This window comes from Exophiala xenobiotica (assembly GCF_000835505.1).
Source record: "Exophiala xenobiotica strain CBS 118157 unplaced genomic scaffold supercont1.7, whole genome shotgun sequence".
Lineage (NCBI taxonomy): Eukaryota > Fungi > Ascomycota > Eurotiomycetes > Chaetothyriales > Herpotrichiellaceae > Exophiala > Exophiala xenobiotica.
In genome coordinates, this window is record NW_013562488.1 from 2,111,327 (window position 1) to 2,123,716 (window position 12,390).

Here is a 12,390-nt window from a genome sequence, read left to right on the forward strand (position 1 = left end):
GCGAACTTGAGAGACAGTGAACCCCACCAAGCTACTGGCCAATCACAGACCAAGCACAGCGCCCTGATTCAGTCATGTGACCCAAAGCGATACTTACGTCATCAATCGTGGCAATTCTCATCAAGGCAGCCACATCATCGTGAGACGATTCCAAGGCAGATCGTGTCTAGAACGTAGCCAGTGGCCAACTGTTGTTATCATGCAGAGCAGATGATCCATTGTTCATATACGAGTCCCAGACTCTATGCCGCCCTTCTGATCCATCATGTCTAGTTATCGTCATAAACCCATAGTAGAAACCCAATGCAAGTCGTCAGCACATATTCATACAAGCCATATCCCTGCCAGGATGGTGGCACAAAACGCCGTAGAAGCCCCATGCTTATAACCCAGTCAATGCAATAGAAATGTTTAAACCTCCCCCCAGGCGCCACCACTCGCCAGAATACTTCCGCTGCCCACGCTGCCCCCGAGATCCCAATAGTTCCGGCTAGAGCCGCTTCTGACCACAGAAGCTCTCCTGCTACTTCGGACACTTTCGCTCGCGCAGCTGCTGCCTGGCCGTCGAACACTTACTCGTGATTCCCGTCGTTGCCGCACAGGAGATCGATGAGCTCGGGCGACAAGAGGGTGATGTTGGCGTATGATGGCAGCACGTGTCGCAGCGTCGTCCACTCCTTGTTGAGAAGCTTGTGGTAATTGGGCAGCTGGCCGAGTGACAAATTTGTCCCTCAGATATCTGAAAACCATCTTCAGGTCCAGTTCTCGCTCCCAGTACTCTCGTTCGCGCCGAAGACTCATGGACGAGTCCAGTGCTGAAGAGGTGGAGGCAGGATCTTCTTCGAAACCCCAACTCTCAGCATGAGCAGGATCTTGTAAGGTCGGTGGAAAATTCGGACTCAAAGTCGACGTTAATGTGGACTTGATCTGAGCCACGGGAGTGGGCGAGACGGCCGATTCTCGAGTTCTCGGCTGAGGCATGGTTACTGGCATACCAGCATAATCAGGGCTGCGGGAATAGGTAGTAAAGGCCCCGGGATGTGGCGATATCTGATGCACGAATACCCCAAGCTCCCGTGCGATCCGGTGTAATAGTCTGTCTCTCCAGGTGTAGTCGTCTGCGCTCGGGACATATGGCATCTGTTCAGGGATGGTCGGCAGGGTGCCACTTGAAGATGGCATGTTATCGACTTCTTCAGGGAGAGACTCTCCGAAAATGACTGAGAGGAGTGGCTCGTCAATGCCGATGACATCGCGGATGAACTTCCTGGTAATGCGTCTCCAGAACGGCTCTGGCTCTTCCACATCCTCTTCAGGCTTGGAAAGGTAGTCGCTTTGCTTTGGTGTTGACCCAAGCACGTCTTCATTGATTGAGGCTAGGGTCTCTTGATAACTCGATTGACGCGAACCTCTTCGCAGCCGTCTCCGGGTCTCTCGTTCGACCTCCTCCATCAATGCTTCGCTTTGTTCCATGCGCCATCTTTCGATCCGCATTCTCTTCTCTTCGCTTGCTTGTAGTTCAACCTCATCAATTGTGTCAAGTCTCCTCTGTACACTAGAAGGTCGTCGATGCTGGCCATCGTGCTTCCTCTTTGGATTATATGCTTCATGCTGCCATAACTGTTCCAAAACGGGTGGGCTTGAAGCAGGAAAGGTCCCCAGTCCATCATGAGTCGGCAGAACTGCACCTTGTGTCTGCTGAGAGACGGTGGGATATAGGGGGGGTTCTCTGAACGCGTGTAGTCCGTCGTCAAGGCTGTCGAGCTCGCCATCTTCGGTAACTTCTTCGTCAAACACAGATGACTCCAATCTTCCTGCTGTGTTTAGTGATACATCGCTGGTCCTTGAAAGACCGGCTGTCTGCGTTGTATGTGTTCGAGTTATGGTGGAGTCGGCATTGGAGGGAGTGAAGAGGATCCATTCTTGCGAATCTTCTACTGTCGCTCGTGGTTGTGCATGGTAGGATGACGATTCGTGCGACTGGGTTGTATTGACGACAATGGGACGAGGAGCGGCGGATTGTTGGAACGCCATAATCCCCAACCCGCAGATGGACGGGCGGGTGGTGCTACGGGGAGCACGAGATAGAGTTGTGATATCTCGCAGGCGCAGAGGATGGAGGACGGCAGCAGTGTGACAGGGGGTTCTTTGTCTGCTCAACTCTCTTTATTGTCTCCTGTCGCGTACAGCCAAAGTCCTGAGATTACCCAGAGGTGGAGGTCTTGCTCCGATGTTGGCAACGCAAGGCAGTCAAGTATGGTAGGCTTGAAGGATAGTCACAAGGTCTGGTGGGGATGATGGAGTCCAAAGTCTAATTATTGTAGGGGTACTCCGTGGGGATCGATGAGAACGCTTGAAGGAATGATTGATGCGACCACCAGGGAGAAAGAAGCAAGCTGAAAGAGATAAGTGATGCTGTTGGGCACGAGACGTGAGTGACAGGAGTCTATGCGCTGGATGAATGGAAATGGCCTCATGGTGACAGAATCATCATTCGATAAAGCAGCGCAGGCTGAATCGGGGTGAGCAATGGCCCTGAATAAGGGTGGATGGAACCTGGCACCGCCTGGACAAATGTTGGGTCCTCGGGATGCGAAGCCGCATGGACGTCCAATACGTTCCATGTCAGGCATCTACTAGGTATTGGAAGGCGAAGACGTGCTGCTATGACGCTGTGATGCGATTTCCGTCGAGCCGTTTAACGGAGCAAATCTCCTATCTCTTAGCCCATCGTCTATTCCTGCATCATGCTCACCCTTACTAGCCACGGGGGCCAGCGGCATTTCCTGACTAACCGTTATTCGAAAACATGACACCATCGGGCATTCTTCACGCCTTTCGCCCTAATGTCAGTCAGATTGATTTGCCTTAACGTAACAATGATCATTGAAGCTTTGTAATGGTAGGCACAGCTGCTTGCTAACACCGGTTCGATATTACCTTCTTTACTCTGACATGGCTATTGTGGCATGATATCGTTCAGACTCAACATCCGACACAATGACCTTATCTAGCCTGGTCAAGGACGATAGTTGAGTTCATTTCCATTCCACGTATTCCTTAGGGAGTACTCATGGGGAACTTGGTCTGGAAAATGACCAGAAATCAATATACTGCCTCATGGTAACCGTGGACTTGGGCTGAACAGCACTCTTTGGATTGGAGTGAAACTCGTATTTTTCATTTTGGAAAAATCAATGCAGACTCCTAGGACTGGCATCTACCACCATCATCTCCAGATGCTAGCTGTTTTCAGTCGTGTGACCTAGAGATACATCATGCCTCGTCACGCCGTTTCGCCTGTAACAGCGCAAATCTATGCCTCGCTAGCGACTTCGTAAGCACCAGGGAATCGCTTCATGTTGTCCTCGATGTTGCCTCTGCTGCGGTGGAATTGAACGTAGGCTCCGTCTTGGAGCAGACGACCCTCCTGCTTCAGCTTGATGTACTCCTCGCGTCTGAGTGGTGTGAAACCCCAGTTCTTGCTGACAATGATCTTTTGGCGGCCAGGGAACTTGTACATGGATCGGCGTAGAGCCTCAATCGCAGTAGCACGGTGAGAGTCGCGAGTTCGGACCGACAGAAGAATTTGACCAATGTTGACACGAGCAACGGTTCCTTGAGGCTTGCCCCAAGCACCTCTCATTCCAGTTTGCAGTCTATCGGCGCCGGCGCAAGACAACATCTTGTTGATTCGGACGACGTGGTATGGGTGGGCTCGAACTCGCATGTGGAAACCTTCTTTGCCGGCAATCTTGACAAGATACCTGAAATACGTGTTAGATTGTTATCTTCCTCCCTCTAATTGATAATACGTACTTGTTGGCGCAGATACGGGCGGCTTCGAGGGCTTCAGAGCTCAGTTGTTCGTACTCATTGGAAACCATGTGCACGCAAAGTGGGAATTCGTCGACATTGGCACGCTTTCGTCCCAGGTCGAAAATTCGAATCTTTGGGTCGGGAACACCGCGATTAAATCTGCTTTTGGGGTAGGGCTTATTCTTGCAGTAGCGATAGCAGCGAGCTGGTCGTCGAGCCATGGTGAAGATAGGTTGCGATGGTGTTGCGGAAAGGGAAGAAATGAGGCGACGATGAAGAAGATGAAGTAGAACGTAGAAAGTGCGGCTGGATTTCTAAGCACCGCCAAGACCACGCCACAGACCATTATGTATGTCACGTGCAGAAGTCGGTTCGAAAGCACCCGGTGGCCGCTAGGTTTACTCGAGGCATGACAAGTGCTCCTACAGTACGGTAATCACAAATCCAACATAATCACTGACAGTTTACTGAGCTGGCGCGTGTCCGGTCCAAGTACGAGTAGAGGCAAGAGATGACCAGTGCATACCGTCCGAGTATAGCAGAGTGGATTCAAGCGAAAATGTTGGGCAGGTGGGCTTACTTTTATGCATGGGACAATGCAAATCCAGTTGTAGGGAGCACAGCGATGCTGACCAGCATATTGAAAGGATGGTCGGAGATTTCATGATCTGTCCATGCTCAATCATTGACTAAAGACTTCTATTCTCCTTGATCTAGAGGCGCTGGCACGACACCATTTGGCAGTTTTGGAGCACTTTCATAACAGTCTCCATTCGGCGGCCAGCCATCCTCAACCGTTACACTGAGGGATTTACATGAAGGCCCTCATCGCTGGACATGTGTCTCGCATGCCTTGAGATCGTCTAGGTTGCGGCCGCACCCAAGATATCAGAGTCACCGGCATCGAGGACAGCCATGGTAGAGCATCGGTAAAGCTTTCCGCAAGCAGTACCCAATTCAATCTGAACGAAATCACGTATTAGCCATAATCCCTCCAAAGCCCGGGAGAGCTTCTTCTCAGGGTCTGCTCTTGATTTTCACTCACATTGTTTCCAGCGAAGTGGTGGACGTTTGTCTTGGAGAGCATAGAATAGTATTCGAGCTCACTCTTGCGGAGAGGAGGAGTGTTGCCAGCAATAATGACCAACTTGGCCTTGCCGGAGCGAAGGGTCTTGAGAGTGGACTTGTAGCCAAGGGTGACTATTGAGCATGTCAGAATTGCCGTGGGAGATGCAGTTGAGCAAAACCAACCTTTACCAGACTTCATCACAAGCGCCAGGCGCGAGTTGATGGAGTCGGTAGTCTTCTTCGCCTTCTTTGGTGCCATCGTTGCGCTCTACTGTTGATCAAGTAGAATTGGATTGTTGAGTGCGCTCCGGCGGAATGTTGTTGGAGGGATGCAGAATAGAAGTTCTAGATTGAAAGCAATTCTTTCTGCAGCACACAAACCCGAAGCGAAATCTTGGCAATATCTCACGTGACTGGGTTTCGTCCCTCGACTTGTAAACTCGGGTGGGCTGACCACGCAGACCTTTTGTCGCTGTAACGATGCACGGAGCCTCATCAGCAAGGAGCATGGTCCGTCATCCTGCTCCCGGAAATTTAATGGTTTGGCATGTGCCGATGCTCCATTGCTCGCAATGCAGCCATGCTTGATTGATGTTTTGCCTTGAATACATAGCCCTAAGATTACGGATACCTTGCATTGCCTTCCCATGATCTCCAACTTCCCTGGAAGATCATCCCATTACTACACATTGAGGCGCAGGCTCGTTTCTGATTCCTGACCAATACCAGTTTTCCGAACATTCTTCAGCTCACACCTTCTATCTTGCTTGGGTTGCTATTTATGTTCTCAACTAGATATTACCATTCGATCGTACTGGCATTGACAGTGACCCCATTCGTATCATCTCCTCGAGTCAAAGCGCCTTGTTGATTTCGATAACACTGATTACATCCATCAACAATGTCGACTCCGAACCCCAGAATACCGTTGTCCAACACTTCCAATTCTCCTTCGCAACGTCGTGCTCCCAACGAAAACAGTCCTGGTAGGCCAGGCTACTCCAGTTCTGTGCCTGCGACTACCGGCCAGGGTCTCGCGCGGACGCCTTCCCTTCGTCAACAAAGACCACTACGCAAAGCGCCCACCCGCACGAGCAACGCTTTTGCTTCCGCTGACACCGAAGCGGACGACGAGGAAATCAAATCTGCAAATGCACAGTTGATCGCGGATCTCAAGGAGCAGGTCCACCGTGCTGAGCAGGCGTCGGACCAATATAGAAGACAATTAGAAGGCATGCAACAACGCCTGGATGAAGCGACGGCGGAGCAGACGACTGCTGAAGAGCGGGATTATCAGAGACAAACAGAGTTGGATCGGTTGAGAGCAGAAATCAAAGAATATGAAAGACAATACAGGGAGCTGGAAGTTACATATAACGAGGATAAAGAAACATTTTTGCAGGAGCGCGAGAGACAAGCCCGCAAAGAAGCCGAACTCCAAGCTGTCATCAGCAGGTTGAATGAGACGCTGCGCACCCGGAGCACCGAAAAGATCAACAACAGCCGATTTAGTACGAGCTTTTCAAAGTCGGGTGGTCAAGGCAGCGATGCAGCGGCAGAAAATGTCAATGAAGGGACGAGAGCGCGCGACAGCGTCCCACCGGATATGCTTCAAGCGTTGCAGGAAAAAGACTCGGCTATCGAAGCCCTGAAGTTTGACTTGGCCGAGGCGCAACTGCGGCTGGCAGAACAAGAACACATGGGTGACGGTCGCCTGCAGTCGCTGGAAAAGGCAGTCATGGAGATTAAGATGCAGAATGCGCGGCTTGTTGAAGAGAATGAGAGCTTCCAGATGCTCCTGAGCGAGAAGACACTCAAAGGGGATTTCCTTCACGGTCATCACCATCAAGAAGACGTCGGCGGCATGAGCTCTCTTGCTGAAGAACTTGAATCAACCGAGGAAGCCGAAAAAACCGACTCGTTTAGAAAGCTGGAGGCCGAGTGCAAAACGCTTGACGAGCAGAACAAGGCCCTCAACCTATACATTGACAAGATCATTGGCCGCATGCTCCGACGTCCAGGGTTCGAACATATTTTCCAAGACACCGAAGAAGTACCACCGACTCCTCCGAAGCCCGGTCCTACTGAGAAAGCACTCCCTGCTGTACCTGATCAACACGCAGCGGCGCCCGCTGCCGCCGCGGCTGTGAGCGGTTTCTTGCAGAGAGCCCGTTCTGTTGTGTCCCGCCCCGGGGCCAGGCCGCGACCAATGTCATACGCGCAACCAGCAGCACCCACCGCAAACGAAAACCCCGACACTGCACCCAGTATACCCCTTCACCGAGGACAACATCGTAGGGCTAGATCGGATCAAGCCGAGACCGATATGGCTGCGGCTGCAGTGGTCCAGCAGATGAATCGTGGGTCACCAATGCGCACAGCGTCCGGTAGTCCACTAAGTCCTGGCATTCGACCCCTCAGTCCACCAATGTCGCAAGGACGAGGGTCGTATTTCCCACGCGCACCTTCTGGCTCAGGTCGGGGTGGTAGCTCCGCCAACAGTGTGACTAGCGAGCATAGCGAGGAGCAGAAGTCAAACACGGACGGAAGCTCTACTGCAGCAGTGTCGGGTGGAGGACATGTTCATCAGCAAGCCAGTCTCCCTGGAGCCGTGATGAAGCAGAACCAGCTCCGACCACTGCGTTTGGTACAGTCGCAAAACGCAGAAGAGGAGGCTCAGAAGCGGGCAAACAGGGGTAGTTGGATGGGTTGGTTACGAGGGGGCACTCTGGAGGCTCAACAGCCTGAGTAATGTGGTCGTTGGATGATTCTCCCATGTTTGAAGCTGCGAAACATCTACCTAGATAGCGGCAATGACAAACCTGAACTTCGAGTGCTTCCTTCGGAAGGCATACAGATCTTTGCTGCAGTCTGATTTGTTGGCTTTCCACATCCGGTGCAGGGTTCTTATTGCTTGCACCGCAGATCATACTCGCTACCCGGAGTAGGACAATGACGTTGTTTCTACGAGTTGAGACTCTGAGTACCATGGAACCTCCACGAACCTCCATCATAATCTTGGAGCTGGAAGGCATCTCCGGTTCTACAGAGTACCGGGTAGTCTTTCGTTTCATGACCGCAATCTGCTGAGTTCCAGTTCCCACCGGGCATTCAGAGGTTTGACATCGGACCGCCTACCCAATTGATTGCTTAGCCTCGTTGCCTCATGCGCGATTTCGGTGATTTCATTTGCCATTTAGGCGGTGCAGCGGGTGTACTGTACCTGTTTGACGGGCACAATGGGCACTGAACGGGCCATCTGCCACCGAGCCTCGAAATTTCGCGAACGCCCAATCATTCAATTCACTTTTCTTCAAATCGAGTCATTTCTATGAACACCACCCCGTTTGTATTCCGTCTTCCTAGATCTCACTCTTTCTTTCCTATAAATTCTATTTTCTCGTCCTGCACACCTAGAAGTTATCCTTACCCCTCGCAACGACGAGCACGATCCATCCGACTGCATCCATACCCCGCCGTAAGATCCTCATCGAAAACAATAACCACCACCATTTCAACGACGATGCCCTCGCAACCACGAATCCACCTAGTCCGCCACGCCCAGGGCTTCCACAACTTGGGCTTCGAATTCCACTCCCTGCCCGACCCGAAACTTACACCGCTCGGCGAATCTCAATGTGCTGCCCTGCAGTCGAAACACTTCCCACCGCAATCCCAGTCCAACATCTCCCTCGTCACGGCCTCCCCGCTCTCCCGCACCCTGCACACCGCACACCTCACATTCTCCCCGGCCCTGAGTAATGGCAAATGCCAGCCTCTCATCCTCGCCGTCCCTGACGCTCAAGAGACGTCCGATTTTCCCTGTGATACCGGCAGCGACGTCGATGTTCTCCGGGGCATCATCGCCGAGCAGAACTGGAAAGTCGACCTCTCGCTTGTTAATGAGGGATGGAACATCAAAACTGTGAATAACCGCTACTCGCCTGCCAGCCGAGCTATCCAGCGTCGCGCCCGAGATGCCCGGATCCTCCTCCGTCAAAAGGCACGCGAACTCGCAGAGGCCGGAGATGAGGACGTCGAGATTGTGCTGGTCGCGCACGGCGGGTATCTGCACTACCTCACCGATGACTGGGAGGACTCGGACAAGCTGGCGGGCACGGGATGGGAAAACTGCGAGTTCCGCACGTACACCTTCGAGCATGACTTCATGTCCGACAGCGACGAGGAGGCGTATTTCTCCGAGACCATGGAGTCACGACGGCGGCGGGGCAAAGACCACCCGATGCTCGGTCACGAGAAGCAGAAGGAGTTGTTCAACTTGTCGATGCAAGGCTGGGAGGACCAGGGACTGCAACGGGCCGATAAGCTCGGCGCCGAAGACGAGGCGAGTCAGCCGCTTGATGACGAAGAGCGCACGGGTCAGGAGCCTGCCGCGAAGAACATGGATTTGGACAGGCAGACGGGCGAGGTTGAGGTTATGGCATAAAAAAGGCCCACATGAACGACGGTCTCGGGACACTGATGACTCTGAAGGTTAAGGATATCACGGACACGACGATGAAGCTTGAAACTATGGTAGATAAGCATTCAATGGTGAGTGGGTGATCATGTTTACGTCGAGTTCACAATCCAACGAACCCCGAGGAAGCGAGACCACGGTGCGATGCATACGGCAACGATGATGCATGGAATAGATGGCAATCAGCGCTGCTGTTGCATCGGATCGCAGAGTTGGCCTCTTGACCAGCCCTACTGCCTCCTTGGGGGGAGGTTGGGCATGTTCAATTTATGAGCATACCTGGTATGTTATCGGCGTTTGTGGGAATGCATAGCATGGCGACGGAGTGGGCCAGCGATGAGGTTCCGTGGAAAGAAAAAAGAGAATCATAGATGAAAGACTAGACTAGACAAGACAAGACAAGACAAGACAAGACTCAAGAACTACAGGAAAAGCCTGGCGAAGCACAAGTGTAGAATTTCGAAGACTTATTTAAAAGAATCTTTGACATTCCTCTTCTTGACGACATGCTTGGAGCGGCCACTTGCTACAACACCAAAATACTCCCAGATGCAGAAACCGTGGTCATTGACTTGCTAATGGGCGCCTCTCAGTGAGATCCGTTAACGCCATTCACTCCATTTGCGGCGGGTTGCTGCACAATGTCCATTTTGAGGACCGGGTCCATCCTCTTCTCCAAGGGGTAATTCGCCCAGAAGTCCTGGACATGTTTCATCAGTCGGTGATACGAGAGGCCCGATCCCGGCTGGATGTGGCCGATGATACCAGCCGTAGAGGACTCGACTCGCTGGGGCACGATCAGTGATCGGCCAACGACGCATTCGAGCCCCTTGAATCCGAAGTCCATTGCTTCTCGCGAGCCCGTGGGGATGCCAATGTCGTCGAGGAAGGCAATCTTCGTGTTGGGCATCCGCTCACGCAGGTAGTTGATGATGTTGGGATTGTAAGAACCGCCGCCGCCGAGATAGATCTCCTCGATTCCGTCCTTTGGACCCCATCGCTCGTAGGCGTCTGCGAGAGCTTTCGCGGTGATTCGGGTGATGGTGGCGACGCAGTCTTCAGGAGTCGCACCGTTGGCCAACATCCTCTCGCAGATCTCTTCTCCTGTTTTATCGCCGAAAGTCTCTCGGCCCGTGGTCTTGGGGATGTCGTGCACGAAATACGGACCGGCCAATACTTCGTCAACTATGGATTGGTCGACCTTGCCGGCAGCACCCATCTTTCCGTCCTTGTCGTATTGCTGTTTTCCGTTGGTGAAATAACGGACGGCACTGTGGTCCAATGTTAGCGTCTAGTTTTTACAGCGTACGGAGAAAATCAGTTGTGCAGACTCACGCATCAATGAAGACGTTGCCCGGGCCAGTATCAAAGTCGTAACCTAGCCGCGGATCACCCTTGGGGAGCATCGTGATGTTGGCGATACCTCCGATGTTTTGGATCGCTCGATTTTTGGTGGGATGAGTCGCACATAGACCGTCCCAAGCGACGAACAGGGGGCAGCCTTGCCTTCCCAGAGCCATGTCGCTGACTCGGAAATTCCCCAAGCTAGTGATTCCGGTCTTTGCAGCGATGATGGAAATTTCGGCCATGTCAAGATGTGCCCGTTGTTGGTCTCCCTCAAACAGCTCCGGTAGAGGTAAATGCCAGATGGTCTGGCCCTGACCAGCAATAAGATCGACCTCGTCTTGGAGACTGAAGCCCTGCTCCTTGGCAAATCTGATGATGGCGTTTGCCGCGAATTCACCGAGCTGGATGTTGACGATTGAAATCTCCTCTGGGGTTGTCTTGTTCTCCTTGATGAGTCTCATGACTCTCCTTTTGAGGTCACCGTCGAATTCAACCTCGCCGGCGTGCAGTAGTTGCATCTTAAGCGGGCTCTCCGGGCTGTCTTGGGTGAAATGCATGTGACTGATGTCGAGCCCGTCCATGGAAGTTCCGGCATTGGTGCCGATGACTTTCAGGCTCAACGGCTGACCGTTCCAAGGAGCGATAGCCATGGTCTATAACAAGAGGACAGTACAAGGAAAGGGTAACAGATGCAGGAACAATTAAGACAAAGTCGATCGAGGTGTGGTCGGCCTGGTGAGGAAATGCTGAAGTAGGAGGACTGTTCTTATAGCTGGGTGGATAGAGCGTTATTGTCAGTCCTGCAAGACACGTTTTCAAATCTGCAACGAAAGACTTCCACGACTCGGTCGGCCGGTTCGGAATACCATCCTTGAGTTATGGCCTGGCCGGATAGACAGCCTCTCCATACCGGCTATTTTGCAAGTCATTTGGGCGTTGGCAAAGGAAAGAAGCATTGGCGGTTTCGATGAGCAGCAAATCAGACCCACCGTTGTGGCCCCAGTCGCCACGTTGGGATATTACTCTGGAAGGCAGTCAGTCCCGGCACGTAGCTTTCGCTAGAACCGAATGTCCCTGCCCCGAGCGGAGGAGGTAGCATGACCCCTGAGGAGTGCCCCAGCTTGTTCAGAAATTTCCTGCTATTCTCAGTGGGGAGAGGAGAGACCTCGGAGGTGATGCAATCCAATGGACAAAGGGAAGCTGGAGAACAATCTAGTGAGAGCGAAGAAACAGAAAAAGTGAGCCGGACAACATCTGCCGAGGAGGTTGTGTTTGGCTTCACAGAACGTGGGATGATTGGCTGTAGGATGTGAGCTAAACCCAATACATCAATACATACAAATGGCCGACCATCTGCAGCATCTCAGACTCCCAGGCTAGGTGCCTTGATGCCTACCGATCCTTTGGCCACACCGTCTCTCCTCTCTCCTCTCTCCTCCCACTCTTGAATTTTCTGCCATCATGAGCACGTGCATGAGTTGTTCTTGCTGCATCCGCCATCATGTCCATCCCGGCCATCCCGCTTCATCAATGTACCCCGGTCTCCATATTTCATGTCCCCCTCATGTCGTCTGATAATCCACGTCCGTAAAGGCTTTCCTTCCTGGGTAATTCTCCCTCACAAGCTTCCCTTACCGCCATCAGCCGCCCTCTTGGTACGAGAAAGATGGGGCCTT

The 12,390-nt window shown here is 52.5% G+C and overlaps 6 protein-coding genes across 6 annotated transcripts; 2 read left to right on the plus strand and 4 right to left on the minus strand.

The window, feature by feature from the left end:
- Window positions 1-178: 178 nt before the first annotated feature.
- PV05_11472 (uncharacterized protein) lies at window positions 179-2,484 on the minus strand. The gene has a single exon (XM_013454957.1). The coding sequence runs from the start codon at window positions 2,032-2,034 to the stop codon at window positions 412-414; it is 1,623 nt and encodes a 540-aa protein (XP_013310411.1). The 5' UTR covers window positions 2,035-2,484; the 3' UTR covers window positions 179-411.
- A 400-nt stretch (window positions 2,485-2,884) lies between these two features.
- On the minus strand, window positions 2,885-4,092 carry PV05_11473 (60S ribosomal protein L10-A). The gene is made up of 2 exons (XM_013454958.1): window positions 3,820-4,092; window positions 2,885-3,767 (listed from the first exon to the last, which is right to left on the minus strand). The coding sequence occupies exons 1-2, from the start codon at window positions 4,038-4,040 to the stop codon at window positions 3,317-3,319; spliced, it is 672 nt and encodes a 223-aa protein (XP_013310412.1). The 5' UTR covers window positions 4,041-4,092; the 3' UTR covers window positions 2,885-3,316.
- Window positions 4,093-4,435: 343 nt separating this feature from the next.
- On the minus strand, window positions 4,436-5,314 carry PV05_11474 (60S ribosomal protein L30). Its single transcript, XM_013454959.1, has 3 exons — window positions 5,071-5,314; window positions 4,865-5,019; window positions 4,436-4,781 (listed from the first exon to the last, which is right to left on the minus strand). Exons 1-3 carry the CDS (start codon window positions 5,144-5,146, stop codon window positions 4,683-4,685), a joined length of 330 nt encoding a protein of 109 aa, XP_013310413.1. The 5' UTR covers window positions 5,147-5,314; the 3' UTR covers window positions 4,436-4,682.
- Window positions 5,315-5,529: 215 nt separating this feature from the next.
- PV05_11475 (uncharacterized protein) lies at window positions 5,530-7,853 on the plus strand. The gene has a single exon (XM_013454960.1). The coding sequence runs from the start codon at window positions 5,789-5,791 to the stop codon at window positions 7,637-7,639; it is 1,851 nt and encodes a 616-aa protein (XP_013310414.1). The 5' UTR covers window positions 5,530-5,788; the 3' UTR covers window positions 7,640-7,853.
- Window positions 7,854-8,213: 360 nt separating this feature from the next.
- PV05_11476 (uncharacterized protein) lies at window positions 8,214-9,856 on the plus strand. Its single transcript, XM_013454961.1, has one exon. The coding sequence runs from the start codon at window positions 8,219-8,221 to the stop codon at window positions 9,332-9,334; it is 1,116 nt and encodes a 371-aa protein (XP_013310415.1). The 5' UTR covers window positions 8,214-8,218; the 3' UTR covers window positions 9,335-9,856.
- Window positions 9,857-9,918: 62 nt separating this feature from the next.
- Window positions 9,919-11,558, minus strand: PV05_11477 (uncharacterized protein). Its single transcript, XM_013454962.1, has 2 exons — window positions 10,703-11,558; window positions 9,919-10,638 (listed from the first exon to the last, which is right to left on the minus strand). Exons 1-2 carry the CDS (start codon window positions 11,362-11,364, stop codon window positions 9,957-9,959), a joined length of 1,344 nt encoding a protein of 447 aa, XP_013310416.1. The 5' UTR covers window positions 11,365-11,558; the 3' UTR covers window positions 9,919-9,956.
- Between the last annotated feature and the right edge of the window lie 832 nt (window positions 11,559-12,390).